The sequence below is a fragment of the Falco peregrinus genome, chromosome Z, assembly GCF_023634155.1.
Source record: "Falco peregrinus isolate bFalPer1 chromosome Z, bFalPer1.pri, whole genome shotgun sequence".
In the NCBI taxonomy this organism is placed as follows: domain Eukaryota; kingdom Metazoa; phylum Chordata; class Aves; order Falconiformes; family Falconidae; genus Falco; species Falco peregrinus.
The window spans coordinates 75,504,711-75,525,366 of record NC_073739.1 but is presented as its reverse complement, the minus strand read 5'-3'; the positions used below and the strand labels follow the sequence as shown (position 1 = coordinate 75,525,366).

The 20,656-nt window shown below is 41.3% G+C and overlaps 1 protein-coding gene across 12 annotated transcripts in view; it reads right to left on the bottom strand.

Annotated features, from left to right (window-relative positions):
* Positions 1–20,656, bottom strand: part of FAM219A (family with sequence similarity 219 member A) — a 103,079-nt gene that overhangs the window by 76,537 nt on the left and 5,886 nt on the right. For 2 of the 12 annotated variants that reach the window (XM_055790705.1, XM_055790711.1), the window contains exon 2: positions 4,460–4,560. The exons of the other annotated variants lie outside the window; for them this stretch is intronic. In XM_055790705.1, the coding sequence (XP_055646680.1) occupies positions 4,460–4,483 (24 nt within the window). In that variant the 5' untranslated portion in view covers positions 4,484–4,560. The remainder of the gene's footprint in view (positions 1–4,459; positions 4,561–20,656) is intronic. 12 annotated transcript variants of the gene reach the window in all.

The following is a 20,656-nucleotide window of genomic DNA, read 5'->3' as shown; positions in this document are numbered from 1 at the left end:
CAGGCTGTTACTTGACCAGGAACACTAATGAATCTTTCTCACAAAAAGATTTATTTATTTTGCCCTTTAACTACCCCCTCCCCAGCTTACTGCGATATCCCTCCTAGATACTGTGATACCTAGATACTCTGAGGAAGCAGAAAGCATCACTGATCCAGTGAGAGCCAGGAGTGCATGGCCCAGTTTGCAGGCAGCTGCCACACAGACCCCAGCCTTCCTGAAATCTGTCTGTCCTTCCCACAGTGGGGCACTTGTTTAAGTCTCTTCTACCCTGCTGTTTTTCAGTGAACCTGAAACAGAGCTTTAAAATTGGCTTGTATCAGCCAGCAAAAACATGTCAGGGGAAAATGGACAGACTCCCAGTCACATAAGCCTCCTGTCCTTCTGCAACCAAACTACATTATGGAGGCAGGCTCTGCACTTCTGTAATTACCTTGACACATGTTCACGTTTCTATGTGCTGCTGAAAATAGCTGTCATCTTCTTGGGTGCCAGAGGTGCTTCGAAGCAGCACTTTCCACAGCTAAGAAGTGGGGTCAATCAATGGCATTTGTCACCTGCATTTTAACCAAGGTGATGAAATATGTAATAGCTTTTACCTCTAGAGATTGGAACAGTATTTAAGAGTGAAACATAGTGAACTTTTGTGCACATGCCTCAAACTGGAAGAAATTAGAGGTTTCCCAGGGTCACCTTTCTTTCTGCACACACACAGAGCCCCAAGACACAGTCTCTGCATTAAAATCCTTTTCTACTCACCCAAAGCTATAAACATGCAAGTTTTTCATTTCTAATTAGACTCATTCAACACAGATGTGTTCCTTCCAAACCTGCTCAAGTATTTAAGAGTCAGCCAACATGGTATTCCAGTCCTGCAGAGAAATTAAAACATGGCTCCACATCTGGAAACCAATTCTAAAAACATCATTGCAGGATTCAAAGTTAGCAAATCTCAATGGCCCAGATCAAACACATTTAAGTTCTTTAGGAACATTTTCCTGGTCAGCAGTGTGCAACCCTGTGGCAGGATCCTTTCCCTCACCTAGAACTGAAGTGTTGAATGCTTTTAAGGACTCACAACCATATTCTGCCAAAACAGAAATTATGTCAGAGACTGCATGATTTGGCCTGCACCGCTTTCATCACAAGTGATGCTGCATGAAGCAGCATGATGATCTTATGAGCCCATCCAGTTTGGGACTGATCTGCTCTTATAAAAAGAACATCTTCCTACCAAGGCAGGTGAGAGCTAACCCAGCCAGCAAACATGGAAGAATAACACCACCACCAAGACAAGACCACTCTTTGGTTAAAGCTTTGGGAAGCCAAAGTCACCCTGTCTACTTTAGAGATCCAGCTCTTTATGCTCAGGTTTTTTTCCTTACCTGCTCTGTACCCTAACCACTTCAAAGTTTTTCAGTCTTACAGAGAACAAAACACAGCAAGGAAGCTTCACGTCTTCAAGTAAACCAGCTTTTCAATCAGAATTGTTGGTGGCAAAAATTTATTGACACACTGAAGGCCACAGAGAAGTAGGAGGCTTCTTGAAAGAATGTGCCTGCCCTATGCAGAATTGTGTCCCTTTGCCTCCAGTTCCACATAGGGCACTGTATTGTGTTTATGGTGATGCTAATGGAAGGATTTTCAGTCCTCAGACTTCCCAAGAAATCTAGCCTATTCTTCCAGCACTACAGTTAGTGAGGACTGATGTACTTTATGCCTCAAGATTAGGACCAAAGCTACTGAATGAAGACACTGCATAATAACATAATGATTGTTAGTCCATGGTCAGCCTTTTCTAAGAGGAAAGTTTATTCTTTTTGCAGTGATTCCATGAGCAGACATTCTTCTGTGGTGAGAGAACACACACTTGTATTAGAACTGTTGAGTCTTCATCAATAAGCTTTACAGACCAGCAACTAGCACAAATAAGCATTTATTAATGAGAACAACAGAAAGTCAACCAACAGAACATGTTAAAACAAGGCTACATAAAGTTTTACAGAACATTAGAGCAGAGACCAGGCTGTGTGGAGATCATGAAGACAAAGGGCTTTACCGGGTTAGAATGACCTGGTACACAGAACTGGTAGGGAAAAACATACCTTTGCTCCTGCCAGTATATTCTTTGCAGTACAGGTTGTTTTAATTGCCTTGAATTCCAAGGTAAAGATAGCAGGATGAGTTTAAGTGATTTATACCCTTATTAACATCAGTGACTTAAAAATAAAATCATCCAGCATGGAACATAAATTTAAGTCACTGACTAACTTTCCATTTATACATTAATTTTTACTCTGATGACTGGTGTTTCCATTTTTCCAACAAGGTTAATTTTCAATTTGCCACTAAATCCAGTCTTACATCATAGTTACTATTTTTGCTACTGGTAACAATCTGCATACAAAAAGTAATCACCCATCAATATGTTCACCCAGTTCTGGTGTCATGATAAATTAATATGATTTCCCTCCCCCCAAATTCCTACTCTTCTGTTGAAACCACATTTGAATAGAAATTGGAGGTCAAGTATACAAGTTGAATTTTTAAAAAGCAATGAAAAGGCTTAAGAACACTGCACATCTAAGATTATAAATGCACATTTTGAAGCAATGTGTTGCAAAATTGATCAAATTTCTGACCACAGGTGCAACAAGATTTCAGAACAGGTCTCTGTCTCAGACCTCTTCCACAACTTGAAGAAAGCTTTCTTCCCTTTTTCGAACTCCCAAATTATTTCTCAGCTGTGACATTATTATTCAACTAGTTCAGCTTAATAACCTGAAAAAAATCTCTATGTCCCTGAACAATTACCAAAGAAGCTGGGTTTCATACATCAGACCTAGGCACCAAGTGTTCAGATTGTGACTTTTCCAGTTTGCTAGATTTACTGCGAAGCATTAATATCATGTGTTCTTCTGAATGTTTTATTTATACAGTAGCAAGTTTCTTTCACACAGATTAATTCTGAAATAAATATGTCTTGAATTGCTGAAATAGCTGATTACTTATTTCAAATAGAATTCAATTACATTAGTGAAATGCCTGGCAATTCCATGTGATTACCTGTTATCACCTGACAGACATCACTGGGTTGAGGCTGCAACAGTAAGCAATAATATCATAATCTAAATTTCTCCAGCAAAGCACCTCTTCACAAGTTCCCTTCCACTATACCCCCAAGCATCTCCCTCTTTCTTTCTTCTTAAAAAGTGCACGTAGTAACCATTACATTCCCTACTTTTGCAGTGACATTCCTAGAAACTCTTTAAACTTGGATAGAAAAGTTTCTCTACTTAGAGGTCTCTTTCACACAGGACCTCTTGCTTGCTTGAAAGAAGGAAAGTTGAATGGTATCAGAGAACAGGTGGACAACTAACCAGGCATCTCCGAAGCCTTGCTGTTTGTCTCCAGGGTGCAGAAACACGTCTTTCTTGTTCTGCTCCCTTCCAGCAGCAGAAAGCAGTACTGCTTATTTACAGAAGCAAAGATGAGAATACTCCATATGCAGCCTTGAGTATTTATAGGAAAAACAACACTCTCCACTTCTGAATTCTGTTCTGCTGATGACCAGGTGTTGAGGAGTGCCCTGCAAATAAGCAGGTATCCCAAAACCAGAGTCATTAATGCTTTAAGTGATTACCTGAGTGCCTTACCTCCCCATGGATGTATTGACAAGAATTTCTCAAAGCACTGTTTAAAATAAGGTGACCAAAAAAGCTGGATGTTGTTCAAACATAAAGGTATTTTTAAGCTGCAATTGCTTTTGGTCTCTGATGTGTTGATTCCTATACCCGTACTGTGAAGGAGATGACCTTGGCTGTGCAACCTACTTTACAGGAGCAGGAACACAAGAGAGATCAAGCAGAAGACAGAAGCCTCTCCCCCTGTAAATTCTGGAAATGGAGGTAAAGTTGGGCTGATTTATTCAGAAAGAGGCTTGTGCTGAGGACCACTGCAGTCATCAGCCACAGATAAAAGCACACTCCCAATGCATATACCAAAATGTTACATTAAATATTCCCTGGAAAAGCTCCCTCCATTCCACTAGGTTTTGGTGGCAGGTTTGCATTTCAGAAAGTCTGATCTTGGAAAAGATTCAACTTTCAAGGGTTGTGCCTTCCATCAGAAGCCTTGTTAGAGGTCACTGGCCTCTGGCATTTCTTCATCAGCCTATTGCTGCCTAATTACAGCTTAATTGTTATTTTCATGGCAGAAATCCCATCCCACTGAACACCTGACAAGCCTGTGGCTCCCTCTTTCTTCTGTGTTTGGGGCTGATGGATGGGTGGCTGCTTTGAAGTTCTCCAGGGACTCTTTTCCTTTGCTCTGCTACAACTTGTCATAGATGCAACAGCCTGCATCACATCTCAGGTGGTCCCATGACTTCTGTGCTGGTGCCTGCTGTCACCCCCTTGCCAACAGCTACACCTTGTCACACAAAAAAACCCTTACAAACCTCTGAAGGGAACTTGCAAGCCATGTTTCCTTAGCTGCTTCATCTGCAGTCTCTTGCAGGTGCGCACAAAGCTTGGTGACTCTCACACCACGGACCGAAACCTGCAATTGCACACAAAGTCACTTAGCTGTGCCCCAATATTTATAAAGTAGGATCTGACCCCACAGCAATCTTAAGTAACATGGAGGGACAGCAGCACAAGGGCTGGCAGCAAGGAAGACTGCTTTACTAAAGGCATGCTTAGTGATACCTTTGAAAGCAAACTCACTGATTTGCAGAACTGTGTAATGCAAAATACTGACCTCTTAATCAAGAAAAAGTCTCAAACAAAACAATTCCCTGGCAGGAAAACCTCAGATATCTACTAAGCACAATTGTATGGATGTTTGTGAATTAAAGGGCTGCATCAGATTGCTGAGCACCTTACAGATTGGCCAGAAAATAACACCACAGGTTCAGTCCTTTGGGGCTACCTGCCCTTGAGAGACAAAACCCTGCATGGCAGATTGAAACCATATCAATACTACAACCCATTGGCACCAGGTTTTTACATTAGTTTTTCACAAAAAAAACCCTCTCCTCTGAAAACACCTTCCAGATAGTTTTTTAGGAGTGAACACGGCAGCATTGCTGGCAGTCCCCTGTTACTCTGCAAAAGCTCTAGAAACTCTCCCTAGTTATCATTGCCTTGCACAAACCATTATTGCAACTTCATGCAGTATCATGTAGCCCTTAGAGATTGCTTGGAAATTTAATTACAGTTTAGTTCAGTAAGTGACTGCTAAGGGAAATAAAGTTTTCTTCCCTATTTTTCAAGCAAAGACATGTGCCCAGCTTTCCACACTGCCACCCCTGTAGAGTTACCTACAAAACACATCCTTAAGACCCATAAAACTAAAGTCAAGTAAATGAGCATCAAAAAAAATCTTCCTCCAGACTTGGTCCACAAGTAACCTCACTGGAAGCAGCTCAGTGTGTTAGTAAGCAAAGACATGTAACCAACAGGCAATACAACCTCTGCATGGCTGGCACGCACTCTTGCATAGACAGCTTAGAGGCAAATCTCTTCCATGTGGCTAAAAAAACTTCAGCACTCGAGAGACTCACTACTACCTAAGTTACTACAATGCAGCTGAAAGACAACTCCACTTAGCTTTAAACAAGTTACCTGAGGTATGAGAAAAGCACAAAGCCCACTGAAGGCTAAATTACCTGCCTTTTGGGACAGATCTTCCAGTCCTGCCAGGCTTCATGCTGCAATGCCAGCACAGAGACATTAACATTAATTCAGGTATCTCCACACCATGCTGGAGTTGTTGATACAGTTACAGCACAGATGCACTCTCAGATGTCACTGGAAATGGAGACCAGCACCACACAACCATTTATTTTCCCACGTGGTTGTAAAACAGCTATCATCACTGTGAAGCCAAGGACTGCCTACATAACATCTTATCCCATACTGAACAATAGGTTCTTTCCACATAAGAGACTTGAATTCATTAAAAGTAAAAAAGTGATATATAGTTCATAATGAAGGAGATACTTACATCCCATGCCAGTTAGATGAAAGACACAGCCAAATCATTAAGTTGTAAGAAAAAAAGATTGTTATAGAACTTTTTTTTTATTCTTGATAAAGAAACATTCATATACTTCTTGTTTATATAAAAGTGAAACCATTTCAGAATTTGTAGGTTCTGTATAAAATCAGCTTGTGACATCCTGTCTGTAGGAACAAGAGCAGCAGTGACTCTTCAGGGAGAACAGGGGATGTGGACATCACACTCATCGCAAAAGGATATTTCTGGCCTATCAATGGCTGCTGACTACCATCTGACTTCAGTGAGAACCACCAGAGGATATAAAGACAAAAATCGATGGTGCAAGATCACATTAGAGATCATCTGTGGAACACAAGTGTCTAGCACTCGGGAGCCTTAAGGTTCCTTACGCTGTTCCATGGCCAGGATAGGATTAATTTTTCTTTGGGTTCTTTTCATTGGAGAATTCCCACTGCTTCCAGGACAGCCATGAGCCACTGACCAACAACAGAAAATTGATGCAAGCAGTCTGTTAATTTAGTCTTGTTTCACTCCCATCTATCTTGTTAGTTTCTTAGGAATGTGGCCAATACCACCATGGGGAGACCTGCCAGAATCTCAGAGGCATTGCTAAAGTGTAAACTCAAAATTCACTTTTTAATCTTAGATACACAGAGTGAGAGTTGTGTGGTTCCAATGTGTTTGCCCCTGATCACCCAGAAAGCAAAGGAAAGATTTAAACAGAAAACCTGTTCCACAGTGGAAAAACGTTTAAAAAATAATCAAATGAAAACAGACATCTAAATGCCCGATCTTGTTAGCATTGCTTTTGTGGACTCACAGGGTTGTCAGAGCTGTCTTCATCTATGGGAAGAAAGACCATGGAAACGTTAAATATAAAACCTAATATTCAGTAAGTTTACAATGTGTTGGTTGCCTATAGCAACAAAAGGGCACTATCACCAGACTATACTTAACCAAGACTACAATTTTATTTAATATTAACTGAGTGCACATCCAATCAGAGGTTTTGTCTTAATACAGAGCTGACATTAAGTACAACTATCTGGTTCAAGAGCTGTTTTTCTAACACCCAGACATGGTTATTCTTAAGAATACTTAAAAGATAGTGGTACAGCACCACAAAATCATTGTGCTTTTAATCAACACTGCACATAGAAAATTCAAACCTTACAAAGAACAATCATTTATTCTAGAGAAAAGACTTTAAATTGGAGGTTTCTACTTTCTGCCACCTCTTCCTCTGGAAAGAAGTTGCTACCTAGTTTCTTACCTATAGCTCTTTTGAGAGACAGAAGGGCCCACAAAAGCCCAGCATGCAGGGCTTTCACAGTATATCAACAAAGTAACAGTTTTCAAAGCAATGGGGCACATCACCCCAAGTGGACCATGAGCCTCTTTCTGGGCAAAAAGCCTCTTTCAGAGAGAGAAGTTTTACTGATTTTGGTTCATCAGGGTTTTCTGTGACTTTCACCCACCCTCCTACACATTTTGGGCCAGAACTAAAACACTCCAGCACCAGTTGTCCAGGTTTGTCCCTTTTTCAATAGTTCATTAGTAGAGACAAGTTCACAGATAGGATAGATTCAAACACTTTGGAAAAGAGATGGAAGACTTTGTTTTTAAAACTCCTCCATTTAGCAGACCACAGAGGATGGAGCTTGGGTGCATTTTTACCTTAACCAGGGAAGAACCTGGTTCTTCAGGACAAGGCCAGATAGGGGGAAACAATTTGCCAGCTGCAAACAGCAATGCAAGCAAAGAGGATATAGCAGATGACATGCGCAGGTATGACAGTTTTAGCTAGCGGCCACAGATCAGACACACACTGCCTACACCCCAAGTCCTACATGTGTGTTTGGAGCGGCCCACGGTCTTTTAATTTCTTTGTACAGCTAAATGTGTACCAGCTACGCCAAAACAGCAAAACAATAGTTTACAGGAAGGCTTTACCTTGCAAGCCCTGACATACTCCAGCTTACCCAAACTTGACAAAGGCATGCAGGTAGCAAAGGAACTGCCACATACTCCTCGCCCCAGCAGCTAGATAATTAGCCAGATGGTAAGCCCGTACCAAAAGCACCATGAGACAGTCCATATTCCTGTTCACTGGACCTTGTAACGCAGCTTAATTTCTCCAAACTAAATACCAAGCCCTGAAAGCTGCTATATCTATTGCCCATTTTCTAGATAACATTAGGTATCCAGAAGGGAGCTGCCTGCATTAAAAATAGAATGTGTCAAATTAAGCCATCAGTGTGTTCTGTAAAAGCTGGTGAAAAGCTTTTTAAGAAAGCACTCTAAATAACACTGCCTTTTTCTTCTTGCTGCTGCATGGCTTTTGCGTTCAAGGAGCATTGAGCAAAGCAAAGGCTACCTTGCAATGGAGTTCTCAGAAGGAAAGTCCTGACCCAGCACCATAAGCATTGCCAAATCCACAGAAACCCTTCTCCAAGCTATGAGAAAGAGATACAGACTTCAGAGGGCAGCTCCTCAGGAGATCAGAAACAATCCCCACTAGCTGCTTTACCAGCAACCCTTAACACACTATCCTGGAAATGTTTTCAAAAGCTTCAGCACAAGAGTCACTCAATGTGCAGCATGAAGCACAACCTGACACTGGAGCTGGTCAGGGTCCTGTGATACTTCCTGGTATTTATGGTTGCAAACTCATCCCTGGCTGTAACACTGAAAAATGTGACCATACAACTTGCTGTGGAACAAGTGATAGAAGCACGCAGCAGTGCTGCATCAGGTACAAGGCAACTAAGTTTACACATCCCTGTAAACAAAGCTTAAGCACATGCTGAGGATGTTAAAGACTGTCCATTGCCAGTATACAACCTGGGTATCCTTAAGTGAAATGTGTGCACACTATTACTGCTAGCCAATGTACTATGAAGCCCTTCCTGTTTTATCAGAGCAATGTCATGCAATCATTTCTTTCAAATACTTACTAGAATTACAAGTGTCAGAGCATTTCACCCACTACAGTTACTGCTGGAAGGGAAACATCTAGTAGCCAACAAAAGCTTTGTGCAGTACCAAAGCCAGTACCTAGTACCTGAGACTGAGTAAAAACTGGTGATGCTCAGCATCTCAAGTAGGACTAATCACATCCTTCTTATTAAGAGTTACTGGGCTTCAACAACCCAAAGCAACATGTAAGATTAATTTTTCCCCCCAGTGGCAGCTGTAACAATCTCAATCATACCTTCATACCAATCTGGCAATAATGCAGATTTCAAGGAAAGATGTTGCTCATCCCATAAACCTACCAATGGAGGTTTGAAACAAAAGAAAAAGTTAAAGGTTTCTCCTTTATTTCTTATTTCTGTTTCACTTCATGGGCAGGAGGGGAGGAAACTAGAGAGAAAAGCTGAAAAAAATTCCATACAACACCAAATCATGATAGCTAGTAGTAGAATTCTATCAATACAAGAAAGAAGAGACCTCTGTAAAAAAAGCAATGAAAGCAAAAGGATTCTTTAGAACAATATAAAACAATACTAAGGCTAGGACAGCTGGTGAAAGCACGAACACATCATGGGTTGCAACAGCAGAGCAAACTAGCCATGACAGCTCACAAACAGAACTCTGTACAGCTGGTAGGAAGTCCCCTGCAGCGGCAAGTATCTAAGAGAATGGCACAGTATGTTACCTTGCATATGCACAGTAACTTTCCCCACAGAGTTCACTGAATTTGATTAGAGCTCTTAGAATTGTTGCAGTTTCCAGCATCTAACTGTACCATGTTTTATTTACCTTCAGACTCTGCCTACTAATGATACAGCTGAAGCTAGAAATATGACAAAGTAGGTCAACAAGACCAATACTGATATGTATTAATTTTAATTACATGGCAGCCTTTACACTATCATAGCAATCTGATAAGAACCGCAGCACTCAATTTAAAAATAAAATCTGTTTTTGACCCATCATTTCTACAGAGATCCTGAGGAACAGCCCTAATCTGCCATTTTCTTTGCTCTGTTTCAGTAAGAGAAGGTGGTATACAGAGTTGTTACACTTAACCAGCACTCCCCACTCAGATCTCAAAGCTACAAGCTTGTCCACTTTCAAAAAGTGTCCAATTGCCATTATGGAAAGCAACTAAGAGTGGTGATACTAATTTGTTCCTTTAAGAAAGTATGGCTCAAGTGACAGCTACAGTAATTGATTTCTCTCCACTAGCATGTTCCTGAAGGAAAAGGTGCATCAGCACAACACTGATGGTGCATCACTTTTAACACCCCTTTTTAAAAGCTGAAAACAGGGCTTAGGACTTGGATGACACTTGCACCTGGCATATTATAGATTCAAACACGAGAAGCCCTCTGCCTTGCCTCCTAATACACTCACCACTTCCTGCTGCAACAGTGGTCTGAGGACTGTACATGCATCCTCCTTCAATCCACTCCTCCCTGACATGTCCCTTTAGTTTCTTACCGTTGCCTGGAGCGTTCCCTTGCCCCAGTCTCACTGTGCTCATGCCACTCTACTTATGACCCTTAAGAAAATCTGCCACTTGTAGGGTCCTCCTTTGCAGTTTTAAGGGAGATTTCTAACAGCTGTTCTATCCCCAAGGCATCTGTCACCCTGATGGTATCCCTTGTTACTCAGTTTTCAAGCTCTTCACAGAGCACAACTTACCAAAGCAAGACAGGACAGAACAATCTCAGTAACAAGTAAAATGCTTCCCACTTGCTGACTCAGAGGTATGATGTCCTCAAGCACGTAGGCCTTTTAAATGATTTTGTTTTTCTGTTTTTGTTTAATTTGGGGTTTTTAAGGTATATAAGGAGACTGACATACAGCTATATACTGGAGGACACACAGGCTCTATCAAGAGTCCACTAGTTTTAGAATCATAGAATCATTTCTGTTGGAAAAGATCAGAGCCCAACTGTTGACCAAGGACTGCCAAGTCCACCACTAAACCATGCCCCTAACTACATCCACGTATCTTTTAAACACCTCCAGGGACGGTGACTCAACCACTTCCCTGGGCAGCCTGTTCCAATGCTTGACAACCCTTTCAGTGAAGAAATTTTTCCTAATATCCAATCTAAACCTCCACTGTGGCAACTTGAGGCCATCGCCTCTTATCCTACCACCCTACTACTTGGGAAAAGAGATGGACACACACCTCACTACCACTTTCAGTTAGTCATAGAGAGTGATAAGGTCTGCCCGAGCCTCCTTTTCTCCAGGGTACAAAACCCCAGTTTCTTCAGCTGTTCCTCATCAGGCTTGTTCTCTAGACCCTTCACCAGCCTTGTTGCCCTCCTCTGGACAAGCTCCAGCTTTTTGCAGGTGAAAACCATGCTGCATTTCAGCCTGGTCTGAAGACACCACAACACCTGCAGCAGAGCACAGCAACACCAAAACATCCACTGACCTGGAGGCACACCATGAGTAACAGCTCCTGAAGAGTCCTCAAGATGTTATTCCCTCTCTCACCCCCATCATCAGGGCTGAGATCTCAGGGATCAACCCTTCCACCCCAGAAGACACTTTTACTTTCATATTAGAGCTTTTGATGTACACTCACCACACCTCTCCAGCCTAAATAAAGTTTTTGCTCTTCCCTGGTGCAAACGCAGGTGAGCTTCACAGCAGCAACACAAGTCAGGAAACATTAACTGGGCTGAAACATTCACTGGACATGGTTGGTAGTTTTCCAGGTGCTCTGCCAAACTGAAAGACGACAAGATTTGCAGCACCACTTTCTGCACTTCAGCAAGCTGTGAAACATTTTCTAATAATCCCCAGTATTTTATTAGCCCTTTTGCCATCCTGCTGTAGAGGAACTACCAAGACACTTGTAAATACTACAGGTAGAAACAGGACAAATTTAGGCAGAACTGCTAAATAAAGTAGTAAAATACAGCAAAAAAATCCTCTTTTTAAGATTTTATATTTCCAGTTTTTTTAAAAGTGTTCCTGCAAGACAAAAATTAAATAGTTTTAAATTAACTTCAGAGGACATCTATTTGGTTGTCTTAGCCTTTAAGATGTTTATAACTTGAACTGTTGAAACCGTTCAGGAGAGTTAAACTGAACCTTAACCATAAATAGTTTTTACACCATCTTAGCCATCTCTCTCAGGTGTCTCTTGCCCTAAGAAGGTGACTGCACATCCTACCACCACTCAAGGCAACCACAGCACCAATACCCTCTTCCAAAGAGTAACAGATGTACACAGGACTTGGCTGAAGCATGTATTTGCAGGACCTTACTAAAAACTAATCAAGTAGCTCTGGTTTAGAGTGCTATAAATGCTCACCACCCCAGTACTGCTTGCACCAGTTGATTCAGAGTGAAACTCAAGTTCAGACAGCATTCACTTAACAATAGACAGGCTGCGGGCAGGTACTGGCGGTATTAACTAAAGGTCATACTGACAAATACAGCAAAACGTACCTGGAAACTCAGGAAAGACAATACCCAATTTTCAGAAAAATATGACCCAGCAATACAAAATGGCAATTGACACTGCTATCAGCAGAGCGTTTGAGTAAAGGATGGCATTTCCACAGGTATAACACTGTTTTGAAGTTTGAGAGGATTCTGGTGGCAGTCACAGGTCTATAATGGCATTGACTATTCACTGCAATATAGGATGTGTGGCACCACAACCTGCTAGGGAAGCAGCCCTGTCTTTTTAGATGGACTTACGCCTGCTCTTCAAACTATTTTAGACACATTGTGGTAGTTATTCCAAAAGAAAAGGCAGAATGAGGCCTAGTGCAATTACCAAAATATTCATTTGGAAGTGAACCCTGTTAAATGTGGTATGATTTACCAGTTAAGCTGAAGATTTTTTAATCATCACTGACAATCAATAGCAGCATGAAATCCCTTGCCCTAGTAATGACCAAGGAAGAGAACTTCTATCTTCACATAATAAAAACAATGGACTTACTTCAACCTTGAGAAATTAAAGGATTTGTCATGTTTATCAATTAAGACCACAGCCTGAAGTACAGCTTCAGACTATTAAGAGCAAATTCTTCAGCTCCACTCTACCAAAAGAGCAAGTCTGCAATATCAAGGGAATAAAATCTCAGCAAGGGTCTAACACACTTCAGAAGGTCAAGCTCAGAGTGGTATTTAATAGGCCTGCCTCAGCCATGCCTCCTGGCTCTCTCTGTGTCAGCATGAAAACGTTACCACCTTTGCAACTGACTGCTGGTAATTCCCTGTGATGTTAATGAGTTTTGAATTTATGCAAAGTCTCCCAGCAGGTTTTTCCGCGATATCTACCAGCTGCCATACCAATGGAGGATACCTGTGGTAAAAGCATCTAGCTTTCTTCCAGTTGTTAATATAGCAAGCCAGACTTCAGTGGTCATTTGAAAATCTTTCAAAAACCCAAAATCCACTACCCTGGTGAGGAGTCATCAACAAAAATGCATCACGACTGGGTTTTGAGTTCCTACATATCTATCAAAAAAAAGTTCACATATTCCTGTAATTCTGACTGGTCTTCCATAAAAGACAAGGCACAAACCAAGAAATTAAGTGTTTGATCCTCAAACCAATTAAGACTTCCAAGAGCTGTCAGGACCTTGTTCAATCAAGAGAATTTGCAACACTAGAATGACCACACATCCAGGTGTGGACTTAGAAGTTGAGAAGTCTGAAGATTTAACATTGAATTTTTCTATGTTTTACAGAATTATCAATGGTCATTCAGCACCAGTGCCACTGTCAAACTGCCATACCTTACTAAGAAAGATTAAAATTTCTTGCTTGTAACACAGAATCACAAAACAAGTGAGGAAATTAAGCAAGCCAGTATCAAACACATACCTTTTATGCCAGTAAAAGCACCTTGTGCCTCTTCAGTCAGGTGCTAGGAGGAGCCACCAGCTCCTCAAATCAGCAGTGCTATACAGGCATATAGTATTAAATATTGCTTCAAGTGTTAATCACTTGGACAAGCAAGGTAAAACTTTGGCACTAGCAGAGTAGATATTATGGATTACTGGTTTCCAGATCAGAGTCGAAATGAGAGCTGGTGTTTTGGCAACACACATATATACGTTTTCGCTCTCATATGCAGACTGAACCACCACCATGGCCCCAGTTGCTGAGAAGAGGTTAAGTGCACACCAAATTCATGCGTCTCCATTTGTCAAATTGAGCACTGCCTCTGGCCACAAATCAAGCAGCAAGCACTGCAAACTTCCTATCTCTGAAAGTCAATACAGAAGCAATAGATTTTATGTGCTAGCAGTTAACCTCATGGGACAAACTTTTTTTGTTGGGTTGGTCTCTACCTGAAGAAATTTTTCTCCCAAATTCAGAGATTAACCTTTAAGAATTCAATGTTGCAAACACAGAACCTTAGGAGTTAATAAAAGCTCGTATCTGACATTTCCCACTGCAGCACAAGGAAACTTTTTTTTCTGCAGAAAGCATGGATTATGAATTTATGTAGCTACATAATCCAAATGAAGCCTTCTTCCACAACCAGATAATCTCTTTATGATAATTCTTACATGCACACCATGGATCATCTCAGTTATTTTCGCAATCACTTTGCTATAACTTTTGCAAGAGGTACAAGAAATTCTTTTCACAGAAAAGTGCTTTTGTGATATGCTGCTTAAAGTACATCCGCTGAAGGGTTTGGCTCTGCTGAAGCAGATGAAGACACAGTGTAGTCTGACTTTTGACTCCATCAGAGCAGCAGAGTAATTGCCAGTGCTTTGCAGAACTCAGTACTGCATCTTCAGGCTTTGCATTAACATCCAGAAGTAGCAATTTCTGCCAGCTAAACTTCAGTGCAGATGTGTCACAACACATTTTCAGGAAAAGCTGGACTTCCCCTAATGCCTTTACCATACCCATTCCCCTTAAACCTAGCACAGTAATCAAAACTGGAAACTTAATCTAACTTTTGACACACACACATTTACAGAAATTGAATCACGAGCTAACAGTTTCTCCTAGGCTTACCAACTGCCAACAATCTAATGCTAAGTGCAGCTTTTACATGCGCCAGTGGGCTAGGTCACCACTATCTTCAAAGCCTGTGAACATGCTGTTCCTATAACTATTCTCAGGACTGCTATTCACAGGTTTTTTTCTTTAGGTTAGACATCTAGACAGACCCACAGACCCAAAAGAGGTTAGTAGGGGAAGAAAGGCATGGTTAAGTCTTTCCCTGGACTACAGCACAATTTTGCTGCAAGGTTCATTGGAGTTTAAACTTAGAAAAAAAGCTTTTCCTGCTGCTTCCACATCACCTGGATCCTGTGAAAGCCCTGTAACACATTTCCATCCCCATACTGTTCACATACACCCGCAGCTTATCTCAAGTGATACCCTGCTCAGCTTCCTCTTACTCCACATGCATTCCACAGCTAGACATTATGAGAACCAAGGTTCACGTGCGTTCAAAACAAATTCACATTTGCAACCATTAGGGCTCAGTGCTAAACTAAAAAGACACTATAGCATTTTGATGACGCAGGCTGTACTCAAGCTACATCTGTTCTGTCACTGGAACAAAGCTGTCCCACAGAAGCATGGGACTGGAGGCTATGCTGACCAAACCGCTCCCTGTATGGACACAGGAGCACTGCACATTTCTCTGCATACCTGAGACTCCCTACTCCAATGACACAAGTCAAGTCTGGAAAAGCAAATCTTCACTAGTTTTATCAATGTGATCACTCCCTTCTATGCCTCAACTGACAAAGTGGTGCCTATATCTATGTGTTGTTCAGCCAGAGGGTCTGCTCTAGCCATCAGAGATAATGTACTTCCATATACATCATACACATGCAGTTGGGAAGAAAATCATGCTTTCATACAAAAGAGCATACTGTTTTCAGAAGCATCAGTCACAAGATCCTGCCAAACAAAGGCTTTACAATGCATCTCTGGCCAGGAACACCCCTATTTGTTTTTTCTTTCCAATTAACAACATGCACCCCACACAATGCAGACTTCTCTCCCTCCCCCTCCCATTTCTCAGAGAGTCAGTCTGCTCAGATAGCTCCTTGGATGTTCAGATCTGCAGACTTCAGAAATGTTGAAATTTGTCTTTTACTACACCTCAAACTCCTTGCAAAAAATGATCACAAACCAAGTTTCAGATTGAAAGTTAAGCTCCAAAACCGAGTCACTACCAATGAGGGTAAGCCCCATGAGTATTAAAATACTAAGTACATTCCTCTACTGCATTAACCACCACAGGCAAAAACCTTTAGACTCAGAGATTTCTAACCATGGCCAGAAACATTAGGATTTGACTTAGGGAACTGCTCTACTCATAACAAAAGTCAAACATTTTCTGAATAAATGAGCATTACCACTATGGTTCCTGTGCATTTTCTTTCTTTGAAAGTCTTTCAATATAAAGAACACTTTTAAGATCAGACTAGGTTTACAGGACTCTGGTGCTCCTCTCAGCGACGTGTATGTATAACTGGTTTTGGGATTTCTGGGTTTTTTTGTTAAAAAAGATTTGGTGACCTCTAAGAATATCTCACACCACTACAGAGCAAGACAGCAATAGTCATTTCAGTAAGAAACTTGGCTAGCAATTCAGCAGAACAGGGAGGCTGAGCAAGAGTGGATTTGAATCTCTTACCTCTGCATCTCTAACACGTATTAGACATGCACACTCCAACATGCTCCAAGAAGCTGCCTTCCTAGAACTAGCTTCGTTCAAAGTGTGGGAAGTCTCATCTGCTTCCCTTGTCCTAGTCTGCTGTAAGGCTAGTACATCAGCCAAAGAGTCAAAACAACACAGTTCACCCTCTGGGAATGCGATTTAAACAATACTAACAAAAGAGCTTAGGCAAGCATAAATTAACCTCTTCTGATTTACAAACATGAGTCTAACCAACTTAAGTACCACAATACACTGCCAGTGTGCTTTTCTACAGGGACTGCAGTACTTTCTCACTTTGAAGGAAAAAAGGAAGTCACAGTACCTTTAAGTCTGAGAATAACATCACAGAGGTGCACACAGGAACACAAAAAATTCTCAAGTTTTCTTACACAACTGTCCATAGGAGTGAAATGATGAAGACACAAAAGTAACTGCATTTAAAGAAGCTAAAGATACTTGGTCCAACAGAAAAAAAAAATCTTCTACTTGCCAACTGTTAAAGAGAGAGGCAGGAGAGGCCACCAAAGCACACTATCTCATCCCAACTCAAAAGCTCTTCCAATGCTTTTGGTGAAGTTGGTGAACAGACAGACACGACCATGCCCCATACTCACTGCCAGGTAGGGGAGGAACAAATAATTAGGTTAGTATAAGCATCTCTGGCATTGAGACAGGAACCAAGATTTCCTTTCACCTGGGGCCACATACAAAAACCTGCAACAAGACATAACTTAAGTAAACAGTTTATTTGAATATGGGTGTACTAAATCACTAATCCACATTCCCACACAATGAGTAAAACCCACAAGACAGAGAAACTATGACATTAGAATACTGCTGCTATGCTTGGCTTAGGAAAAGAAACTGTCTACAGGATTTATTAGACGGAATGCTGCAGAGCCCAGAAGGTCAGCTGCTCATATTAATGCATCTTAGCTCAGTAAGGACACTGAAAAGAAAGTGTTAGACAAGCACGAGGCAGGACACTGTACCATGCCCAAGGAGGAATGATTCATGTCTGATGGTCCTGGATGCTGAAAGAAACAGAAGCTCAACGGAAGAGCTCCAAGTCTATTCTGGAAGCAAACTTTGGGAAGCATGTGCAGGAAGGTTGCAGACTGGTGATGAGGTTAGTGCTACCCACTCCAGCACTGCATGCAGCCTAAACAATATGCTCTGGCAGGCAGATGGTGCCAGGACACAGGAGTTACTTGGTGGCTAGTTATTCGATAGCCTGACCTAATACTACACCTTTATTGACACATTTTCTCCACCAAGACTACACAGATAACATGCCAACAGCTATAATAAAGCTGCAGCTATGCAGTAGAACTTAATGAAGATCAGGAAGAATTTAAATATGTTCTAGCAAAGTAACTTGTTCACAGGCAGAGGCTGCATCTACATTAGACAACTTGCCAGTACAGTTGGAATAGCTTAAGACATAACAAATAACATTCTCCCTTGGCCCATCTGTATAGGAAATAAGGTCTTAGCCATATTTAGAGAGCCAACTCTTCTCAACAAAAGCAGTGTGTGTTACCTTCAGCTTTACTACCAAAAATAACAGACTTTTCTCAGTCCACAACTAAGATGACTCTGCAGCTCACCTAGTAAAGCAGCTGGGGTGCAGCCAGTATACTCTGCATGCATTTAGGAGTATTTCTTTGCAAAGAAGCATCCCAAACTGATAAGCCTTGATATCTTGTGAATCTGTGTTAACTGTGTCCAAAAGCTGAGCAGATTCCCTAGCAGGTACTCTTCAAAACGAAGAAAATTTCCACCTACAGTTTCACTCACTTCAGCTCACCATCCTTAGAATCAAACCAACAAAGCAAGTGCTTGATTTCTAATGCAAACTACAAAATGGACACTGATCCATGGCACAAGATTATACGTCAAACCTCAGAAAGAATAATGGTCAGGGAGACTACACAAGGTTTGAGCTGGAACTGACGAATTTACTAGTTGCAAGTGGCTGCATCACCACAACATCAATTTTATAGTGAAAGATACAGAATAACCTTATCATCAAAATGGCAGAAGACTTCATTGAAGACATATAGCATGTGCAAGTGTGAGGAGAAAGCACAAATTCCTGCCTGTGGAAAGTGACAGGTAATTGATCTGCGCAGAAGCCAGAAGACCAATACTCCGCCAAGGACTTAAAATGTCTGGAAAACAGGCATGCCATTGTGACTTGACTGACTCTACATTTAATCCTCTGTCCCACAGATCAAACCAATGCTGGGGTCTCCCCCTCTTTTCTTATTAAGTTCAGTCTTCAGTTTCATAGCAAGGAAGATGTAACTCTAGAGAGGCCACATATGCACTACAGCCCCTTGGTAAGCTGATGGCCTTCCTTCATTGAAGGCTTGCAGAATTAAAGGCATGTGTTGTTCTCCTCCCTCACCTGAGGCCATTTTGCTCATCTTGTCCAACTCTTTACAGACCTGCCACTACCTACTGGCAGAGAGAGTATGCAGCTATCAGTAGCAGAAAATGGTGTCTGAGTAGATACTCATACCAAGCTACTGATAACAAGCTCTTGTGAGTTATGGAAGAATCCCAGGAGGGTACTGTGCAGATTTAATACTTCATGGAGTTCAGTGCCTCTTTTTAAACACCTTGCTTTACTCAAGAAGAGATTTCCAAACATGAACAACTGCAGTCAAAGCTTGTACAAAGAAGCAGAGAAGAAGAAACAGCATGCCTACAGAGACAGTGCCAGTCAGAACACAATCCTGTGTCCTGACAGATCATCCTCTAGCTACATCAGCCACATCCCTTACCACAGCCATTTGGGAGCCTGTGCTGGCTCACCCTTGGAATTTCAGCCTGGCCTGGGGTGGCGATAAAAATGCTCCTGTACCTCTGCACCAAAGGCCCGATACATAACAGGGAGAGCACAGGACAGAACATCAATGAACTGAAGTATTAATGGAGGTAATCTTTAGATTACTGCTATAGATGACACTGAAGCAAATAAAAACAGGCTGTATAACTAAAAGTTCTGTTTCAGGTAGTGCTGCTATTCCAGAACCCATAGTACTGAGACATTACAAATCTCATGTACTGTAAGCATTTACAAAACGTATAGTTGTGTAACCTCTGGGCTACATTACAATGAATATACACAGGGATGACATTTTCATTTTAGAAGTTTTTTCCTTCAGGAAAGATGGGTTTCTTGTGTATCTGCAATAGAGACCTAATGTTAGATTAACGTACTATTTCTAAGCCCTATAGGTATAACCATTCTTTTTCCTTCTTTGTTACTTTTGGTTCTCCATTTTTACATTTTCCCCAATTTTAGGGACAACAGACAAAAAGAGACCTTAACACACAGCACAACTTTCCTAGGATGAGATAGTAAATGATTTCAAAAACTAAAGAATGCAGGTTTTATAAGCATGCTGAGTACTCATACTGTCCACTGACTAAAATTATAGTTCTTTTTTTAGAAACTAAGCATCCAGTAGATAATATTTTTTCTTTTCTGGTTTTCCCTTCTAATGTTAAAAAAACCCCAGCTGTATAGAAATGTATCTTCTGTATCTTCATAGCTTCTCAAAATTTAACACCTCCAGGATGAACACAGATTTGGCATCTCAGCTAAAAAGCCAACAGCATCACTGTAGGATGTGTGGCTAAGCAAAATCCTGATGCTGGCTGTCGTAATCACAACTAGAGCTACCAGCCCAAGGTGCCAAGGCCTGGCAAACATCTGCAAGAAATCAGCCTGGCCACAATGCTTCAGAAAGAGATATAAGAACCATCAGCACAATTTCGTTGGAAAGAACTCCCCTTTTTTTCATGCGGTCTGAGAACTGGGAAACTAAAATACTGCATTCCAGCTGCCACTTTCAGGAAGCAAGCCAAAGTCTCAGGAGTTTGTATCAAAGCTCCTCTGAAGCTGCTCCACTTTGACAGGTGCTTTTTCGTCAGAAAAATCATACTGCTGCCATGTGGGCAAGAGCATTTTTACTCTACTTC